This window comes from Canis lupus, chromosome 12 (assembly GCF_003254725.2).
Source record: "Canis lupus dingo isolate Sandy chromosome 12, ASM325472v2, whole genome shotgun sequence".
Classification (NCBI taxonomy): Eukaryota; Metazoa; Chordata; class Mammalia; order Carnivora; family Canidae; genus Canis; species Canis lupus.
Genome location: NC_064254.1, coordinates 67081779 through 67101474, shown reverse-complemented (window position 1 = coordinate 67101474; position 19696 = coordinate 67081779). Strand labels below are relative to the sequence as shown.

General features: G+C 48.9%; 1 protein-coding gene across 1 annotated transcript; it reads left to right on the top strand.

Annotated features, from left to right (window-relative positions):
* Window positions 1–2402: 2402 nt before the first annotated feature.
* Window positions 2403–17435, top strand: LOC112658680 (synapsin-1-like). Its single transcript, XM_025444906.2, has 4 exons — window positions 2403–2839; window positions 4454–4716; window positions 6186–6319; window positions 17268–17435. Exons 1-3 carry the CDS (start codon window positions 2403–2405, stop codon window positions 6311–6313), a joined length of 828 nt encoding a protein of 275 aa, XP_025300691.1. The 3' UTR covers window positions 6314–6319; window positions 17268–17435.
* The last annotated feature ends 2261 nt before the right edge of the window (window positions 17436–19696 follow it).

Below are 19696 nucleotides of genomic sequence, written 5' to 3'. Positions count from 1 at the left end.
CCTGCCTTCGGCCCAGGGCGTGATCCTGGAGACCCGGGATCGAGTCCCACATCGGGCTCCCTGCATGGAGCCTGCTTCTCCCTCTGCCTGTGTCTCTGCCTCTCTCTCTCTCTCTCTCTCATAAATAAATAAAATCTTTAAAAAGGATAAATAAAAAAACCACTAGACTATTACATGTCACAGCCAACGCATGTACACAAATGTACGGTGGTTTTCTTCACGCGTCTGTTTCTTCCACCGTGCGCCAGGCTCTGTGCAGAGTCCCGGGGGAAAGGCAGTGAACTCTATACAGCAGCAAGTCCCTGTTTTTAGGAACCTCACACTCTCCTGAGGGAGACAAACCCTTATGACACTAACACAGGTGGTGATGAGTGTGGCAAAAAGAAGTAAAGCTGGGTAAAGGGATAGAAGGGAATTGGGGGGGGGTGTTAAGTAAAATAGGCAGGGCGAGGGGCTAAGGAGAGCAGAAACCTGGAGGGAGGGAATGAGCTTCTGCAGGTGTTCCAGGGAGAAGGACAAGCAAGTGGGAGGCTCTGGGGCCAGGTGGGAAGCAGCGAAGAAAAGCAGGGTGTCGGGAGCAGCGTGTGCAGAGGGGAGGGTGGTCTGAGCGGAGGCGGGAGAGGCGGGCACCTCCCAACGTGCTGGGCCCCAAAGACCCGGGAGGAACTCCGGGTTCTGCTCTCACTGCAACCAGAAGACACTTGAGCTGCTGCGTGGGGAACAGACTGGAGGACAGAGAGGAGGCAAAGGCACGGAGCTCAGGACAGCCTTGGAGCAATCGAGGCAAGAGAGGAGGGGCCCAGCCAGGATGGGAGCTGGGCAGGGGTTCAGGCGCTCATCTCGGGGTGTTGGCCTCAGGGGGACGGTTGGGGTGTGCCAGGTGCACGACGTGGCACAGGCACAGGGCCCGAGGGAGTGAGGGGCACAGGGCCAGAGGGAGTGAGAGACACAGGACATGCCTGGAATCCGGGAGCGGCAGGCGTGACGGTGGCCCCAACAGCACGCAGGTGTAGCGAGGGTGCTGGCAGGTGGAGCACGCGGGGTGTGGGCCGGGGCGGGGACGACTTCCAAGCCCCAGGTCTTGGGCTTCGGAGGGAAAGCAGAGAGTGAGCCAAGTGGGGGAGATGCTGCCAGCCCGAGGCTGCCACGAGGTGGGACCCCTGAGCCCGGGTCCTCGCTGAGACGCCACCCGCCAGGCCGCTTCCCACTCTTCGGAGCAGATCCCGGGCTGACGCTAACGCTAGGTCAGGGGCCGCCCTCACTGCACGCTCTGTGCAACTATCCCGGAGTCGGTGAGAAGAAATGAGCTCACCCTCTGGATCCACTCTCGGCGGTTCACGAACAGCTGAAATGTGCAACTTTGGCACAACGCCAGGACCTACTAATGAATGGGGGGGGGGGGTTCTGAGGTTCCCCCCAGTCCCTCCTCCCTCTTGCCTGGGTGCAGCCTTATCCAGGAGGAAAGAGCCCTGACCCCCTGACGCCCCCGCTCTGGGTCCCATCTGCTCTCTCTTCTCCACTCGGGCCTGATGTTTTTCCCGTGTCCCCACCTAGTTTGCAGCAGCCCGGTGGCCCCTGGGCCGATTGGACCCCGCACCCCAAAAGAGGTTTCCTTTCCTTCAAGCGCCCCCCGTGCAGCCGGCCTGCCGCCTTTGCCCCATGGCCCCCTCCCGCCGTGGGACAGGGCCCAGCTGAGTCGTGGCTGGGAAAGGCCAACTTGCACAGCCAGGGGCTGCAGTTACCGCGGCTTTCCCCTGCTCACCGAGTCCTGACTCTCATCCTTTTGTGCGTGTGTGTCGCGGAGCCGCAGCTCGGGTTGTGTTACCAGCACTTCCCGCTCCGCGTGGGCCCCGCCGAGGAGGGTCTCTATCAGGAGGGGCACGTGCTCTGCACCACACAGTTCAGCCACGGCTTCTTGCCCCGAGTCCGTTTCAGAAGCCTGTCTACACTCACGGCAGATTGTGGACGGAACCGCTTGGCACATTCCTGAGAAATGGTTGTTTCCGTGTGTCTGGGCCCACATTAGGCACGTGGAAAGTTTTCCCCATTCTTTTCTCAGTTATTATCTATTTTCTATCTCTAGGAGGAAACAAAAAATAAATAAATAAAACGCCAGTTGATTGCAGATGAAATGGTTCATTTGTGAGCATTTTTGGACGTTAATGTTTCGAATCAGACCCACTGTTGACTCCTGCCCCCCCGCCCCCGCTGGTGCATGACGGTCATCACTAGACATTGTGACGCCTGGAGCCTCCCTGAGCGCCTCCTCTCCTCTCTAGCAGGCACCAAGGAGCTCAGCAGAAATTCGGGGGGCTCATGCGGTGGGCAATGAGCAGCATCCTGGGCTGGCCCCAGGCACTCTCAAGGAAGGCCAACCGGGGAGCCACTAGGTCCGTGTCACCATGCGGCTCCTCTCCTCCCCCGGCCAAGCTGGCCCGGGCTGGCCCGGCTGCAAGTGCCTCTGGGAGCCACCGGCCTGGCCCCTGCCTGGGCGGACTTCCTGGCTGGAGCTTCTTGGCCTGGGCGCCCCCGGCCCCGGGCTGCATGCCTGGCACGTGGCCGTCGGGACAGCCCTGGCTCCGGGGGACCCGGGGAGCCTGCCCGCTGGCCGGCGGATTCAGGGACCCCCGGCCCTGTGCCCTAAGGACAGGCAGGAAGCCTCTCCCCGCGGCTGCCTCGGGTCCAGCCGGGAAGGTCAGCAGGTGACCGGCTGCGTGAACCAGGACACGGGCGCTGTGTCTCCTCCACGGCCTGGGCTCTGGGTGGGCGGGGGGCTCCCCCCAGCTGTGACGGCGACCTGGCAGGCACCGGTGGGCTTGCACACAGCTCTCCAAAGCCGGTGAGTCCGAGCAGCCCCAGCGGGGAGGAGAGGTGCTAGGCCAGCTGGCCCCGAAAGGGGGGGCTGGATTACCCCCGTGGGCTGTGGGGGCCCCTCTCAGCCAGTCCCTCGCCGCCAGCAGAGGGGAAACCTCTCTCCCTCTGGCCTTGAACCTTCCAGGAAGAATGGGGCCTCTCTGTCACCCTCCTATCCAGGCTGCGTGCTCTCGCTCTTTTTTTTTAAGATTTTATTTATTTATTCATGAGAGAGGCAGAGACACAGGCAGAGGGAGAAGCAGGCTCCCTGTGGGGAACCCGATGTGGGACTCGATCCCAGGACCCGAGGATCACCCCCTGAGCTGAAGACAGATGCTGAGCCACTGAGCCCCCCAGGGGCCCCTTGCAGGCTCTACATTTATCTGCTCCCCAGGATACTTGCAGCTGGTTCTAAGCAGCCACCCCACCACCACGCTGCGCTCTGCCCCCCACACACACCCCATGAGACCCAGATTTCAAAACACTCAGGGTCTCTGGAAGCAGAGAAAGGGATGACGGGGACTGTCTCCCCAAACTCTCACACCTGTCCCTGGAGTAGGACGGCCATCCGGCCTGCACCTGTCCCCTGGAGCAGGACAGCCATCAGGCTCCACCTAGGTCCCCCCGCCCAGGTCCACGCCCAGGGCTGCGGTGACCGCCCACTTCACGAATTGGGTGCCTCGCCCCGAGTTCCCGTCGCAGGGATCCCGCTGCCTCTTTGTACAACTGGGGTGTCTCTCAGCACCTCAAGCTAGAGTCTGAAATGTGTTCCTTCTCTTTCACTCTCAGGTATGATCCTCTTCTTACTCTACAACCAGTTATGAAGCCAAACATTCCTTGACATTCCTTCCTTGACATTCCCTCTCCCTCGCCCCCCACCTGAAACTTATCACCCAGTCTTGCTGACCCTGCTCCCCAGGATCTCTAAAACCCGTTCCCTCCTGTCCATCTGTACTCTCACTCTGGTCCCAGTGGTAACTCCTAACTGGTCTACACCATCTTTTCCTACTTGGTTCTCTGCTGCAGCCAATACCGATCTTTTATTTTTATTTTTAAAAATATTTTATTTATATTCATGAGACACAGAGGAAGAGTTAGAGACACAGGCAGAGGGAGAAGCAGGCTCCCTGCAGGGAGTCCGATGTGGGGCTCGATCCTGGGACCCCGGATCATGACCTGAGTCAGTGTCCCGAATACCGATCTTTTAAATGCAAACCTGATTGTTTCCTGTGGCCGGTTCACGGAGGTTAAGGACGTGGCATTTGGTGGCCCATCTGGCTGTCCCCAGGCTCACGGCACACTCGCCCTACCACGCGGGCACCTTTCCGTCCTGACAGTCTGGTGCCCTCTCCTGCCACCGCTGTCCCCGCTGCCCAGGAGGGCCGTCACCCGCTTTGCCTGCTCCTGCTTCGGAGTCAGCTCAGTGGCCGCTTCCGAGGGAGGCCTGACCAGCTCAAGTCCTTTCCTCGGCACCGGCACAACCATAGCTTTGCCTCTATTTGTCTAAGTCTCTGCATTTGGTGTCGCTCTTCCTCCCTAGACTTGGTAAGTTCCGTGATGGTTTTTAAGTTTATGTTTCCCCTCGCCATCCTGTTCCCAGCTCCAGTGCAGGGCTTGGCCCTGGGTGGGGACGCCAGCAATATCCTGGGGAGCACGGGAGTGCCACATGGGTGTCCACGAAGCGGGCGGCGCGGCCCAGCAGGGGGATGTGCACAGACGGGGGTGCGAGGACCGCAGCTGCTCCACCAAGAGGAGGAGCGGACGAGCACCTGCTGGGGCTGGGCCCCCCGCAAGCTGCTGCGCTTCCAGGGTGGCAGTGCCCTTCCTGCTACCAAAATGGCTTCACTCTGGCAAGCATTTCAGGTGATTTACTCAAGTTTCTTTCCAGTATTTTAATACAACTTTTAGGGAAGAAAAGCCGAGCAGGACAACTGGAGCGCTCGCCTCCATGCCCAGCAGCAAAGGCTGCTCCCCTAAGCTGCGGGCGCTTGGCTGGCCTGTGGGGCCTCACCCTGCACCTCTGTCCGGTGGCTCTGAATACCCCCCCCGCACACTCGCTCCTATCCTCTCTTCCTCTGCTCTTCCAGCACCAGGAATGCGGAGGGCTGGCCAGAGCCGGGTCTCAGGGGACCTCGAAGCCACAGGGGTCCCTCAGGCACTTTGGATCCCCTGTGTGAAACGAGCAGCATGGATCGTGCACAGGATGGCCTAGTGGTTAGAAATCCAGCAGGAGGTTCTGTGCAGGCAGGGTTTTGCCGTGGGGCCCAGCTGGCCCTCTGTGTGGGCTGAGGTTGCACCCACGGCTCCCCCAGGGTGCCTTTCCGACACCAGGCGGGCTCAGGGTGCTTCTGCTCCAACACAACAAGACCACCTCTTTAAAAGACCCCAGGCAAAGACTAAGTATGTTTGCCCTTAGAAAAGATTTCAGCATGCAGCACAGGAGCGCGGGCCTTCGGGGGAGGGGAGTGAGTGAGCTGTGAGCGAGCTACAGCGGAGGCCCCAGGCCCCGGGAGAGTCATTAGCTGAGCTCTGACAGCAGATGGCATTTGTTCTTAAAGAATACATCAACTCCTGATTCTGTCTTAAAAACCGAAAACCAGCACTTCCCTAGCTCTGATCTCTTCAGGAGTTGGGGGGTAGGAGTAGAAGAGGTGGGGAAGTTGAGAGGCCCTCACGGGGGCAGCAGCTATTGTTGGAGCCTGGTTGGTGGCTCTCCCGGCTCAGGGCTCTGGGGGGGACACAGCGTGAGCCCTGAGGGGAATGCCAGTCAGCCAGAGCCCCCCTTGCCCAGCCCCAGCGCCTGGCACTGTGTTGCTGAAGTTGCGATGGCATCAGTGCAAACCTTCACAGCCTGCGGTTCCTACTCCTCTTTGAGAATTGTTGTCATGAAAGAGATGGTAGCCCTGGTGCAAAGAAGTGTGTGCGTGTGATGTCATTATAGGTTCGGAGCATGGTGCCACTTAGGAAGGATCTGGGAGCCAAGAGTTGAACGAATGTTCTTTACTCCACATTCCTGCTCTAGTGAGGGCAGGAATCCCTCAGACCAAAACTCTACCCAAAGGCCTGAGAATTAGATTTTATAATCAAATATCAAATTTCCAATTTGACCAAGTTACTTGAGCTGCCAGAGCCTTGGTTTCTATATCTATGAAGTGCGAATATATGACATCCACCTCTTGGTGCTTGTCTTGGGAAATAGACTTTGAGGCAGAGATCTGTGTGCAGGGAAGAATGGCCTTGGGGAGCCAACCCATGTAGGAGAAGATTAAGGAAGCAGGACTGGGCAGCAGGAGAAGGGACAGCCAGTCACAAGGCCTCTGCCACTTTCACAGGGAGCTCCAACATCAGCCTTCCAGAGCTGTGCCACCTCAAGCCAAGAGGAGCCAGGACTTTGTACCTCACCCATTATCCCTCATCAACTAGCCACAGGACACTGGCCATCCCTGGGGAGAGGCTGTGACCTTGGGTAAGGAAAGTGACTCAAACACCCTCCCACCCCCACCAGCTTGGGTGGATCTGGGCAGCGAGCTGCAGCAACTACTATGGGGTGTGGGGTGTGGGAGGAAATGAAATGATGTAACATCTACATGATAAGGCAAGAATGAAAAATAAATAAACAAAATTTAGCTAGTTCATCTTTTCCCAGCTTTGCCCTTGGAAAAAGTGGCATTGTGTTATTGATGTTCTCAATTGTCATCCTTAAACTCAACACCCCACAGGGGAGAAAAAGAGTTTTCGTGTTTCAAATTCATGAAGCCAGAACAGGCTGAAGGGTCCCGCCCAGGCAAGTTGGAGGCATGTTTCGAGGTAAAGAGATGGGAAGGCCTTGATTTTAAAGAGAAAGGAAGAGAAATTCCCTACAACTGAGGAAAGATCACTGGACATGGATTCTGATTTGTGAGGGTTGGTCTCCTCCTATGTCTATTCAGCCCCCAGCAGGTGGGGTGAACATTTGAGAGGAGGAAGGTTGTACATTTTCAGTTGTTGCTTTGGAAATCTCAGAGAAAACCTCCTGGGCTGATGCCTGGCAGAGAAGCAGGAGAATGGCCTCTGTCCAAAGACTGCACAAAGTCCTCCAAAAGAAGCCAGTAGAAATTGAAAAGTAAATGCCCTTTCCAGAACATTCTAAGCTCCATAAGACTCACTCTCCTGGGACTTCTGCATGACTCTAGGAGGGAAAGCTCCCTCCATCAATGAAATAGGTTTTTTTTTTTCTCAATAGTCAGGTGGGTGGAGGCCCAGAGTGGTTATCTGATTTCCACTCTTACGTGGAAGAAACCAGAGGCAGTACAGTGAGGAGACCAATTGGAGAAAAGCCTTTTTTTAAAAAAAAAATTATTTATTCATTCATGAGAGACACACAGAGAGAGGCAGAGACACAGGCAGAGGGAGAAGCAGGCTCCACATGGGGAGCTCGATGTAGGACTCAATCCCAGGACTTGATCCCAGGACTCCAGGATCACGCCCTAGGCAGAAGGCAGGTGCTAAACCACTGAGCCACCCAGGGAATCCTGAAGAAAAGCCTTTTAAAGACCGTCCTTTCATCTCCCCAGGGTGGTCTCCTGGCACTCATTGCCTCTTAAATGCAGATTCCTGTGGCTGTAGCCTAGACTATTGGTAGAGGTGTCTCCAGGGCAAATTCATGGCAGCACAAAAGCCCAGCCAGGAGGAATAAGAGATGAAAATGGATGTGGACCAGGGACCCCTGGGTGGCTCAGTCAGTTGAGCATGTGCCTTCGGCTCAGGTCATGATCCCAGGGTCCTGGGATTGAGCTCCAGGTCAGGCTCTCTGCTCATTGGAGAGTCTGCTTCTCCCTTTCCCTCTGCAGCTTCCCCTGCTTGTGCTCTCTCTTACACACACACACACACACACACACACACACACACACTGTCAAATAAATAAAAAATGGATATGGGTCAAATAGCTAACCTCTAAGAGTCAGCCCTTTCCTCCTCCCTCTCCACACCCCAGGGAGGGGGCATTGAATGCTAGGGGACTACATCCTCCCAATCCTGCCTTATCCTAAAGATTTAAAGACAAAAGCTTGCCAAAGGAGTTGCGTGATGGAAGGCCAACAGCCCAGAAGGATCAGTAGTGATCCCAGGCTGCTGGGGACTCTCCACTCTAGGGCTCCACCCCTTCCTTCCTTCTTAAACTCACTGGTACAGACGCAGTCTGGTGTCTTTGGCCCTATGTATTGGGAATACATATTACAAAATAGAGGAGAGGAGAGGAAGAGAAGTTCATAAGCCAAAGTAGCTGGAGAAATACATAGCTAAAGAAGTAGATAAATAAACTGCACAACGTATGCCATTGGGCAGAAGTATTTGAATGGATGGACCCAGAATTTAAAACAAGCACTATAAATACACCTAAAGAAATAAAGGAAGATATTGGCAAGAATAAAAAAATCACCAAAAAGAACCAAGAGAAATATTAGGTATGAAAATGATAAGCAATAAAATAAAGAACAGGAGATGTGGGATAACTGGTAAGATTGATAGAGATAAAAAGCAATCAGTGAGCTAGAAGGTCAGCTTGAGAAATTCTCCCAGAATGCAACAGAAAAGGGTAAGATGAGAAAGGAAATAGGTATTTTTTTTTTTAAATTAAGATAAAGGAAATGGAAGATAGAGAAATGTCTACAGCCACATAATTAGAGTCCTAGAAATGGAGAAAATAAAAACCAGAAAAGGCAATATTTGAAGAAATAGTAACAATAAATTTTCTAATACTAAATTATTTTATCTAGCCAAGCTATTATTCAAACAAAAAGACACACAAAAAATGTTCTTGGGCTATAAAACTTCAGAGGTTTCACCACAAAAAGACCCGTATTGATAATACTTTTGGAGGAAGTATTTAAATAATAGAAGATTTCCCCCATTCTCACTGGTATGAGGTGGTATCTCATGGTGGTTTTGATCTGTATTTCCCTGATGGCCAGTGATGCAGAGCATTTTCTCATGTGCTTGTTGGCCATGTCTATGTCTTCCTCTGTGACATTTCTGTTCATGTCTTTTGCCCAATTCATGATTAGATTGTTTGTTTCTTTGCTGTTGAGTTTAAGAAGTTCTTTATAGATCTTGGATCCTTTATCTGATACGTCATTTGCAAATCTCTTCTCCCATTCTGTAGGTTGTCTTGTAGTTTTGTTGACTGTATCCTTTGCTGTGCAGAAGCTTCTTATCTTGATGAAGTCCCAATAGTTTATTTTTGCTTTTGTTTCTCTTGCCTTCGTGGATGTATCTTGCAAGAAGTTACTGTGGTCAAGTTAAAAAGGGTTGCCTGTGTTCTCCTCTAGGATTTTGATGGAATCTTGTCTCACATTTAGATCTTTCATCCATTTTGAGTTTATCTTTGTGTATGGTGCAAGGGAGTGGTCTAGTTTCATTCTTCTGCATGTGGATGTCCAATTTTCCCAGCACCATTTATTGAAGAGACTGTCTTTTTTCCAGTGGACAGTCTTTCCTGCTATGTTGAATATTAGTTGACCATAGAGTTGAGGGTCCACTTCTGGATTCTCTATCCTGTTCCATGGATCTATGTGTCTGTTTTTTTGCCAGTACCACACTGTCTTGATGACCACAGCTTTGTAGTACAACCTGAAATCTGGCATTGTGATGCCCCCAGCTATGGTTTTCTTTTTTAATATTCCCCTGGCTATTTGGGGTCTTTTCTGATTCCACACAAATCTTAAGATGGAATATTCCTCCAACTCTCTGAAGAAAGTCCATGGTATTTTGATAGGGATTGCATTAAATGTGTAAATTGCCCTGGGTAGCACTGACATGTTCACAATATTAATTCTGCCAATCCATGAACATGGAATATTTTTCCATCTCTTTGTGTCTTCCTCAATTTCTTACCGAAGTGTTCTGTAGTTTTTAGGGTATAGATCCTTTACCTCTTTGGTTAGGTTTATTCCTAGGTATCTTATGCTTTTGGGTGCAATTGTAAATGGGATTGACTCCTTAATTTCTTTCTTCAGTCTCATTGTTAGTGTATAGAAATGCCACTGACTTCTGGGCATTGATTTTGTATCCTGCCACACTGTCGAATTGCTGTATGAGTTCTAGCAATCTTGGGAGTCTTTTGGGTTTTCTATGTACAATATCATGTCATCTGCGAAGAGGGAGAGTTTGAAAATTAACAAGGCAGGAAACAACAAATGTTGGAGAGGATGTGGAGCAAGGGGAACCCTCCTGCACTGTGGGTGGGAATGTGACCTGGGGCAGCCACTCTGGAAACTGTGTGGAGGTTCCCAAAGAGTTAAAAATAGACCTGCCCTACGACCCAGCAATTGCACTGCTGGAGATTTATCCCAAAGATGCAGATGCAGTGAAACACCAGGACACCTGCACCCCGATGTTTCTAGCAGCAATGTCCACAATAGCCAAACTGTGGAAGGAGCCTCGGTGTCCATCAAAAGTTAAATGGATAAAGAAGCTGTGGTCTATGTATACAATGGAATATTCCTCAGCCATTAGAAACGACAAATACCCACCATTTGCTTCGACGTGGATGGAACTGGAGAGTATTATGCTGAGTGAAATAAGTCAATCAGAGAAGGACAAACATTATATGGTCTCATTCATTTGGGGAATATAAAAAATAGTGAAAGGGAATAAAGGGGAAAGGAGAAAAAATGAGTGGGAAATATCAGAAAGGGAAACAGAATATGAGAGACTCCTAACTCTGGGAAACAAACAAGGGGTGGTGGAAAGGGAGGTGGGCGGGGGGGGGGGTGAATGGGTGACGGGCACTGAGGGGGGCACTTGATGGGATGAGCACTGGGTGTTATGCTATATGTTGGCAAATTGAACTCCAATAAAAAAAATAATAATAGAAGAAATAAGTCCTGACCATGAAGCGAGAGTTGTGAGAAGTAAGAGTTTTCATGCATCTTGGTAAAGTTTTCTATTATCTTAAAAGCTAGGATGGAAGGAAATATATTTACATAATGTGGTATAATAAGAAAGATATTTGGTCTTTGTTCCCTGATTGCTGGCACAGAGCTCCTACAACTCTTGCAATAAGGTGGTCAGAGCATCTTTTGTGTTAATGAGACAAGTCCTGGCAGGCCCCTAGATAGTTTCAGGATAGGGGCTCGTGGCCAGAAAAACCAAGCCTTGCTTAGAAGTGTGGCACTTTCAACCTTACTTTCCAACTCCTGAGAGAGAAGAGGGGCTGGATATAGAGTTGCTCACCAATGACCAATGATTTCATCAATCATGCTTATGTAGTGAAACCTCTGTAAAAACCCCTAAACGATAGGGTTTGGGGAACTTCCAAGTTGGTGAATACATCCACATGCTGGGAGGGTGGTGCACCCCAACTCCATATGGACAGAGACTCCTGTGCTCGGGGCACCTTTATTTGTAACTTTTATAAGAAGCCATAATAATAGGGAGAGTGTTTTCCTCAGTTCTGAGTTATTCTAGTAAAGTATTGAACCTGAGTGGGGGTTATAAAACCCCCGAGTCTATAGCCAAATTGGACAGAAGCTTGGGTGACCCAGGAACCCGATACTTGTGACTGGCATCGGAGGTGAGAGCAGTCTTGGAAGGCAAGGCTCTTGAACCTGTGCAATCTTACTCACTCTGGGTGGTTAGTTTCAGAATTGAACTGTAAGACATGAAGTTGGGGTTAGTTGATGAATTATTGTTGGGAGAAAGCACTATGGATTTGGTGTCAGAAGGGAGAAAACCGCCTCACATAATAACTCAGAAATAAAATTCTGTCCACATTACGTAGCAAAGGAAGTGGGAGATAGAGTAATGCATTTAGGAGAATAGAGGTAAATAGGAGTCTGGGGCTTAAGGTCGACCGCCAGAAGGACAAAACCAGAATGTATCATCTCTATCTTACAGAAGAAAACTTGCTAAAGCCAGTGGAATTTAGAACAGAGAAAAGAAAGAGAAAGCAGGTGGAACAAATGGAGGACACCTAGTGGAGGCAACATGGATGGATCTTCAGGGTACGATGCTAAATGAAGTGAGTCAGATGGAAAAAAATAAACACAGATGATCTCACTTATATGTGGGATCTTAAAACAAAGCAAAAACCGAACTCACAGATACAGATACAGAGAACAGACTGGTGGTTGCCAGTGGAGGGGAGGTGGTGAAATGGGTGAAAGTGGTCAAAAAGTACCAACTTTGGTTGTAAGATAAATAAGTCCTGGGCATGTAATGTACACCATGATGACTATAAAAAATTACTAAAAAATAAGTAAGATAGTGGAACTAGATTCTAGTGTAGCAGCAAAAAGGGTAAATTCACCAAAGGTAGAGGCTCTCAGAGCTTATTCAAAAACAAGCAAAATATGATACAATGAGTTGTCTATAAAGACACACTTAGGGATCCCTGGGTGGTGCAGCAGTTTAGCGCCTGCCTTTGGCCCAGGGCGCGATCCTGGAGACCCGGAATCGAATCCCACGTCGGGCTCCCGGTGCATGGAGCCTGCTTCTCCCTCTGCCTATGTCTCTGCCTCTCTCTCTCTCTCTCTGTGTGTGTGTGACTAACATAAATAAATAAAAATTTAAAAAAAAAGAAAATAGAAAAAAAAGACACATTTTTTTTAAGATTTATTTATTTATTTATTTATTCATGATAGATATATAGAGAGAAAGGCAGAGACACAGGAGGAGGGAGAAGCAGGCTCCATGCAGGGACCCCAATGCGGGACTTGATCCTGGGACTCCAGGATTGCACCCTGGGCCAAAGGCAGGCGCTAAACCACTGAGCCACCGAGGGATCCCCAAAAGACACACTTATGACAGAAATACAGAAAATTGGCAATAAAGGCAGATAAAATATATTCCAGGCAATTATGAACAAAAAGAAAAACTGAGACAACAATATTAATATCTTACAAAATAAGAATTTAAGGCAAAAAATATCACAAGAGATGGAGGATTGACATTATATGTGCATAAAAGGAATAAAGGAAGAAAAGATATACCCATTATAAACATGTGTATACTATTAAGAAAGCTTCAGAAATATTCCAACCATCTGAAAGAATGGCAGAGAGGAATAGATAATCCTACTTAAAAAGAAAAAAAAAAAAAAAAGCAGAGCTCTCAGTGACCTAACAATAAAATAAAACAAAGATTTCTTTTCAATCATAATGGAACATTTACAAAACCAGATTATGTTCTGAGCAACAAATTAATTATGAATACATTCAGAAACTAATAAGAAAACCAGAACTGAACAATTCCTTTTGTTAGGAGATAAGATAACATGCTACTGAACAACCTTTGAGTTCCAGAGAAAATCATGAAGGAATTGCAGGAAGAACAGAACTACCCTGAACACCGCCCATCAGAACTGCGGGCCCCCACCAAAGGTTTCAGGAAAATGTCCAGCTTTCCATACGTTTATCAGGAGACAGGAATGTGAATAACAAGTGAAGTGAGCAATCAATAAGAGAATTTGGGAAAGGACAACAGAGCAAACAAGAACAAAGGAAATATTTGTAAGGGCAGAAATCAATAGAGTACTGAAAGACGCAGCACGGTGGACAGGATAGCAAAAAGTATTTTCAAGAATTAACAAGACAGATTTCTGGCAAGATTGATTAAGAAAAAATGAGTTGGTGTATATTTAAGTATACAAAATAAGGAGAGGGAAAGAACTACAACAGAAAGATGAGAGGAGTAGAGAAGGATGAGCACACACCTAGCTGCCACTAGATCTCAAAGCCAGGACAAAAGAAATGAATGTATAGAAAAATTATGAAATGTTCAAATTGGTACAGGAAAGAAAGAGTTTGGCCTAGAGCAATGAGCATGAAAGAAACTAAAAAAGAGGTCAAAGACCCACTTCTTCCCAAATCCCAGGCTCAGACAAACACACAGGTGAATTTCACCAAATTTTCAAGGAATAGACATTTCTATCTTGTGCAGTTGAACCGGTTGTATCAGCAAACAGGGAGAATGAAAGTTGCCCAGTTCATTTCATGAATTTAGTATCACCTTGATTCCAAAGACGGAAGATAAAGAAAATCATAGTCTCGTTTCATTTATAAATGTAGATATATCAGCAGGGAGTAAAATACTGACTGAATACATGGTTTATTTAGAAAAATAACACGTCAAAATCAAGCGAGGATTATCCCAGAAATGAAAGGACGGTTCAACATCAGAAACTTAATCGGTGTAATCCACCACATTCCACACATATAAAGGAGAATTATATGATTATCTCAATCTTTACAGAGAAGGCTTTTGGAAAGGATTAATACCTATTTATGATTTAAAAAAAACTCTTATCAAGTTAGGAATAGAAAGAAATTTCTTAAGTTGATCAAGCTTATGTGCCAGCATCTTACAGCAGATACATACTTACCCATAACAGGAGAAGTTTAGATGCAGCTCCTTCAAGATAGGGATCAGAACAAAATGCCCCTTACATACTAATGAACACTACTCGTGCTGCTACAGATACCCTTTAATACTAACTTACAGATGACTACAGGTCCTGGATAATAGTCAAAAGGAAGAAAAAAAATAAGTGTTAAGATCGAAAGGGAAGAGTTGAAACTTTCACTCTTTTCAGTAGTCTTTCATTTTCATGGTCTTTCTAGAAAAATCAACAGGAATTATAAATTATTAGCAGTAATACTAACATCAGTTTGCTGCATAAGCTTGACCTGTAAATATTAATAGAATCTTTTATAATACATAATCATAATTAAGATACTATTTATAATAAGAAGAGAAAATGATAAGTTATCCAGAAATTCACTTGACCAATACTATATGATAACTCTGTGGAGAAAACTTTTAAATTGTTATAAACACCATAGAATATGTCAATGGAAGAAGAGAGAGTCCATAACCTTCAATGGTGTGATATGATATTATAAAGAAGTCAAAGTAAGTTATAAATCAAGTGTGATTTCAATCGATATCCCGGTTGGATTTTTTTTTTGGGGGGGGAACTTGATTAATGTACTCTAATATTTATATGAAAGAATAAAGATTCATGACTAATCCACCTTAAAAAAGAAGAGTAGGGACACCTGGGTGGCTCAGTAGTTGAGTGTCTGTCTTCAGCTTGGGCGGGATCCTTGAGTCCCAGGACGGAGTCCTGCATTGGGCTCCCTGCATGAAGCCTGCTTCTCCCTCTGCCTTTGTCTCTGCCTTTCTTTCTGTGTCTCTCATGAATAAATAAATAAAAATCTTTTTTTTTAAAAAAAAAAGAAGAGTCAAGACAGGAAAGGGTCTAATCCTAGTAGATCCTGACACACTACCAAGGCATTATTACTCATTTGAAGTGTGGTTTTGGAGTAAGAACAGACAAATGGATCCACAAATCCAAATGTGTGCGGAAACTAATAGTATAGAGATGACACCACACATCAGTAGGGAAGGGAGAGATTATTTAGTACAAATGGGAAATCTGATTCAGTATATAGAAAAATATAACTGGATCCTACATCACATCATCAGTGAACTGAAGAGGAATGAAAACCCAAAATATAAAAGATAAAATTACAAAATTAATCCAAGAAAATACAGGAGTTACTTTGGTGACCCAGGAACAGGGAAAGACTGGCTTTTTTTCTTTTTTTTTCTTTTTTAAGATTTTATTTATTTATTCATGAGGGACACAGAAGCATAGATACTGGCAGAGGGAGAAGCAGGGTCCCTGGGGGGACCCCCGATGGGGGACTCGATCCCGGGACCCCAGGATCACACCCTGAGCCGAAGGCAGATGCTCAACCACCGAGCCACCCAGGCGTCCCAGAGAAAGAATTTTTTTTTCCAGAGAAAGAATTTGTTTTTTTAAATATTTTTTTCTTTATTTATTTATGATAGTCACAGAGAGAGAGAGAGAGAGGCAGAGACACAGGCAGAAGGAGAAGCAGGCTCCATGCACCGGGAGCCCCACGTGGGATTCGATCCCGGGTCTCCAGGATCACGCCCTGGGCCAAAGGCAGGTGCCAAACCGCTGCGCCACCCAGGGATCCCAGAGAAAGAATTTTTAAACAAAACTTTGAGAGCACAAATCACATGGCAAAACAAACAACAAACAAAAGAATTGGATTAACTCAAAATTAAACATTACTGTCCAGTGAAAAACAAAGTTAATGAAGAGATGATAGGATGACAAAACATTTCGAAGTCTTAACTAGACCTCGGATTAATATTTAAGCACACAAGAGCCTCCTGCAAATAAAAAATAAAACGGCAGAGGCCCCAGTAGAAGAAATGAGCAAGGGACAGGGTTGGCCAGTTGCAGCCACCCCAGCCGCTAATTGTATGACACTATGTAGTGCAGATGAAGAGATGCTTCAAATAATGAGCCACCAGACAATGGAAACCAAAACAACAATGAAATGTTAATTTGTACTAATTAGCCTGGTAAAAATAGGAAGTTACATAACCCCAGGTATTTGTAAGGCTGTAGAAACCCTTTAGCGCCACTCAAGGAAAGGAATGATTCATTCGATCCTTCTGGAAAGAGCAGAAAGGTTTCTGGCCCTACTTAGAAAAATGTGGTATCTGCACCCCCCAATGACCCCTGTCAATTCTCTCCCGGGTGTTTGGCCAGAGAACTCTCCCCGGCTCTGTAAGGAGATTGCTCTTGACAGTATCCTTTGTGGGGACAGAGAGTTGGAAAGGAACCCAGGGTCCCGATGATGAGGGCGGTGCTAAATGTGATGGGTGCTGTCCGGCTACTTTGCGGCACAGGTACCCGTCTGGTTACTGAGATAGTAGCTTAGAGGGACACTGAAGACATACTGCTCAGTGAAGAAGTCACAAAGACGAGCTTCAGAAGGCAGTATCACCCATATCAATCAAACAACATGAATTTTATAGGAACACAGATATGCAAAAATACATACATGAAAAATTCTGCCTTGTTTGCCCATGGGAAAGTGATTAAAGAAGAATGGGTGTGGGGGATGAAGATAAGAGAATAAACTCGTCAAAATGAATGAATAAGCAAATAGAAAGGATGTGGAACTCATATAAACAGCTGGGTGGAGGTCCTTTCAATAAGCACTTTGCTGCAGAAGTTTCTGCTTAACGAAGTTAATTTTGATTAATTTGCTTTGCGCAAACATTAAAAAAAAAAAACCAAAACACTGTCATTTCCAAAGTGTTCCCACAATGCCTCAGGATATCTCATATAATGAAGTTCAAAGGATAATTCTAAAAGCAAAGTGCTGTTAATCTGTTTAATTAAAAAAATGAACCTAAAAATATATATAGCATCTAAGAGGGAAAGGAAAGAAAATCATGAAGTCAGACAACGATAGGACAGGGTGGTGAATCGTTTCAAATAATTATTGTCATCTGTATCCAGATGACAATAATTTTTTTTTTTTTGTATCCAGTATATATTCCATACTGAAATGTAAACTCATCTTCTCTTGTTTTGTCCTCCGAAGAAGGTGCTCAGCCTCCCTGCGGCAGACACCAGTGCGATGGGCTTCTGTTCTCCATCTCCTCAGCTTGGCCTTCTCCAAAGTTTTGGCCTCCCTCCCTCCCCCGGAGGCCGCATGACCTCTACCTCCCCAGGCCTGCACTGACTGCTGATTTCTGGAAGCTTTTCTATCTCTCTGGATCCATTAATAAAACGCAAATTGCTTTGGGTTGTTTATTTTTTAAAGATTTTATTTATCCATGAGAGACACACACACACAGAGAGAGAGGCAGAGGCCTAAGCAGAGGGAGAAGCAGGACTGATGCAGGACTTGATCCCAGGACCCCAGGGTCACAACCTGAGCCGAAGGGAGCTGCTCAACCACAGAGCCACCCAGGTGCCCCCCAGATTGCTTTTTGAAGGGAATTCTTGGCTGAAGCAGCTCGGCCAGTCGTCTTGGACGTGCGGGTTGGTTGGAAGGCGGCCTGCAGCTGGACGGCTGGGGCCGGGAAGTGAGGATTAGGGTGGAAGGAGGAAACGAACAGGGAAACACGCTGTGGCTTCCTGACACCTCTTCTGCGGTGCGGCCACCGCCGGGCCTCGATGGCAGCCCACCGGGCCGGCTGTGGGTGAAGCTGACCGGGACGGCTCCGCAGGGCCCCGGGGCTGAGTGTCCGTGGGCTCCCCGCACCTTCTCTCCCTGGGCTGGTAGCCGTCTGCAGCCCCAGGAGGTGCGGTGGGCCCTGGGGGGCTCCGGGGCCTGCCCCTCGCCCCGGCGGGAGACTCCAGGGGGAGAGGGACAGTGGCCCCACTCCCCTCGCGCCCTCATCTGCCAGCCCCTAGTTCCTTGCTTCTGCAGAGTCCTCCTTCCCAGACTGTTCTCGTACCTTCCTGACCTTGCGAGAGTGAACCCAGCTGCCCCTCTGTGGCCTCCTGCTGTGGGCAGGGCAGTCCAGACGCTCCCAAGGCCTTCGCAAGGCCACTGTATGGAAAAGGCAGCTGGCTGTTGACCTCTGCACAATATGAAAATAACCAGTTTTATTTTTTTAATATTTTATTTATTTATTCATGAGAGAGAGAGAGAGAGAGAGGCAGAGACACACGCAGGGAGCCTGAAGTGGGACTCGATCCCGGGTCTCCAGGATCAGGAGATCCTGGGCTGAAGGCAGGTGCTGAACCAGAGCCACCCGGGGCTGCTGCCCAATAATCAGTTTTATATCAGGAATAGCCTGGAATGCCCCACAAAGAAACATGGAGGGAACGTGTGTGTGTGTGTGTGTGTGTCGGGGGGCGGGGGGGGGGGGATCCATCAGTTTAGAGGATGAGGTCACTTTGCAGACCTGGGCTGGGGCTGCCACCTGGCGGCCTGCGCCCCAGGGCCCTGGTCCCTCCGTGGTGGCCGTGGCGGCGGGGAGGCTGCGGGAGGAGCTCAGTGGAGACTCGAGAACAAGGCCCACACTGAAACCCAGGGCCTCTCCTTTGGGGGCAGTTGCGTCGCCGAGGGCCCCCCGGAGGAGGTTTGTGGCCCGCAAGGCGGTGGCGAGGTCCTCCGACCTTCTGAGGCCTGACGTCTGGGAACACGCGAGCCACACTGGGGCACACGCTTCAGACGTGGCCGGCGTGCCCCCGAGCGTGGGCAGTGCTCGGAAAATTCCACCCTCTAGGGTCCTTTTCCCATTGCTGTCATTCGTGACTGGTTTTTCCGAGGTTGAGCAAATGTGTCGCTTTATTTTCATTTTGAGGTGGAACAGGCCGGGGCTGTTGGGGTGCCTCTGCGCGCCTCTGCTCGTCCATTTCTGGGGTTCACCAAGCGGCCTGCTGGGCCCTGTTCTTCCCGGTGGGAGACAAAGTCCTCACGGGGGCTGCGAACCGTGCCCAGGAGTCGGGGCGGGGGGGAGGGCGTGGGGACACTCCCAGGCAGTGGTCCCAAGCCCTGACGGTCTCTGGCCCCAGGGGTTCTTCACATGATGTGCGTGTGCGTGTGCGTGTGCATGAGTGTGTGTGGGGAGGGGGGCAGATCTGGGCTCCCCCTGCCTGCAGCCGCCAAGGGTGCCAAGGGCGCCAGCGCACCCCACCTTCTGTTTGAAAGGACGAGATCCCAAACGTGGGGAGGATGAATGTGCAGCCCCCCAGCACCCCCTCACCTGGGGCGCGCACCTCTTCTCCATGAGCCCGACCGACCGTTGCAGGGCCGGACGGCACCCTGTGGAAGCCTCATAGAGAGTCCATTAATTTTCTTAGAGCATCTGCAGTATAGTTTTCTGCAGTTACCCGTAGTCCTTACAATGTACTTGCGACGCCTTGTCCTGAGGTGTTCCTGGGCGCCCAGAACCTGCAGGGCCGGGGCTGGAGGTGCCCCTTTTCCCCACCTCCCAGAGGGCCCCACAGCTGGCAGCGGCCAAGCAAAAGCACCACCAGGAACTCTTGAAGCTCGAGGCTCCTTCACTCCTCTGA

Excerpts from the sequence above, each read along its gene's own strand:
- LOC112658680 (XM_025444906.2), top strand. The coding sequence starts at position 2,403 with ATGCGGCTCCTCTCCTCCCCCGGCCAAGCTGGCCCGGGCTGGCCCGGC. Across the intron at positions 2,840-4,453 it reads CACACAGCTCTCCAAAGCCG|CTCCAGTGCAGGGCTTGGCC; the intron begins GTGAGTCCGAGC and ends TCCTGTTCCCAG. Across the intron at positions 4,717-6,185 it reads CACTCTGGCAAGCATTTCAG|GGAGCTCCAACATCAGCCTT; the intron begins GTGATTTACTCA and ends CCACTTTCACAG.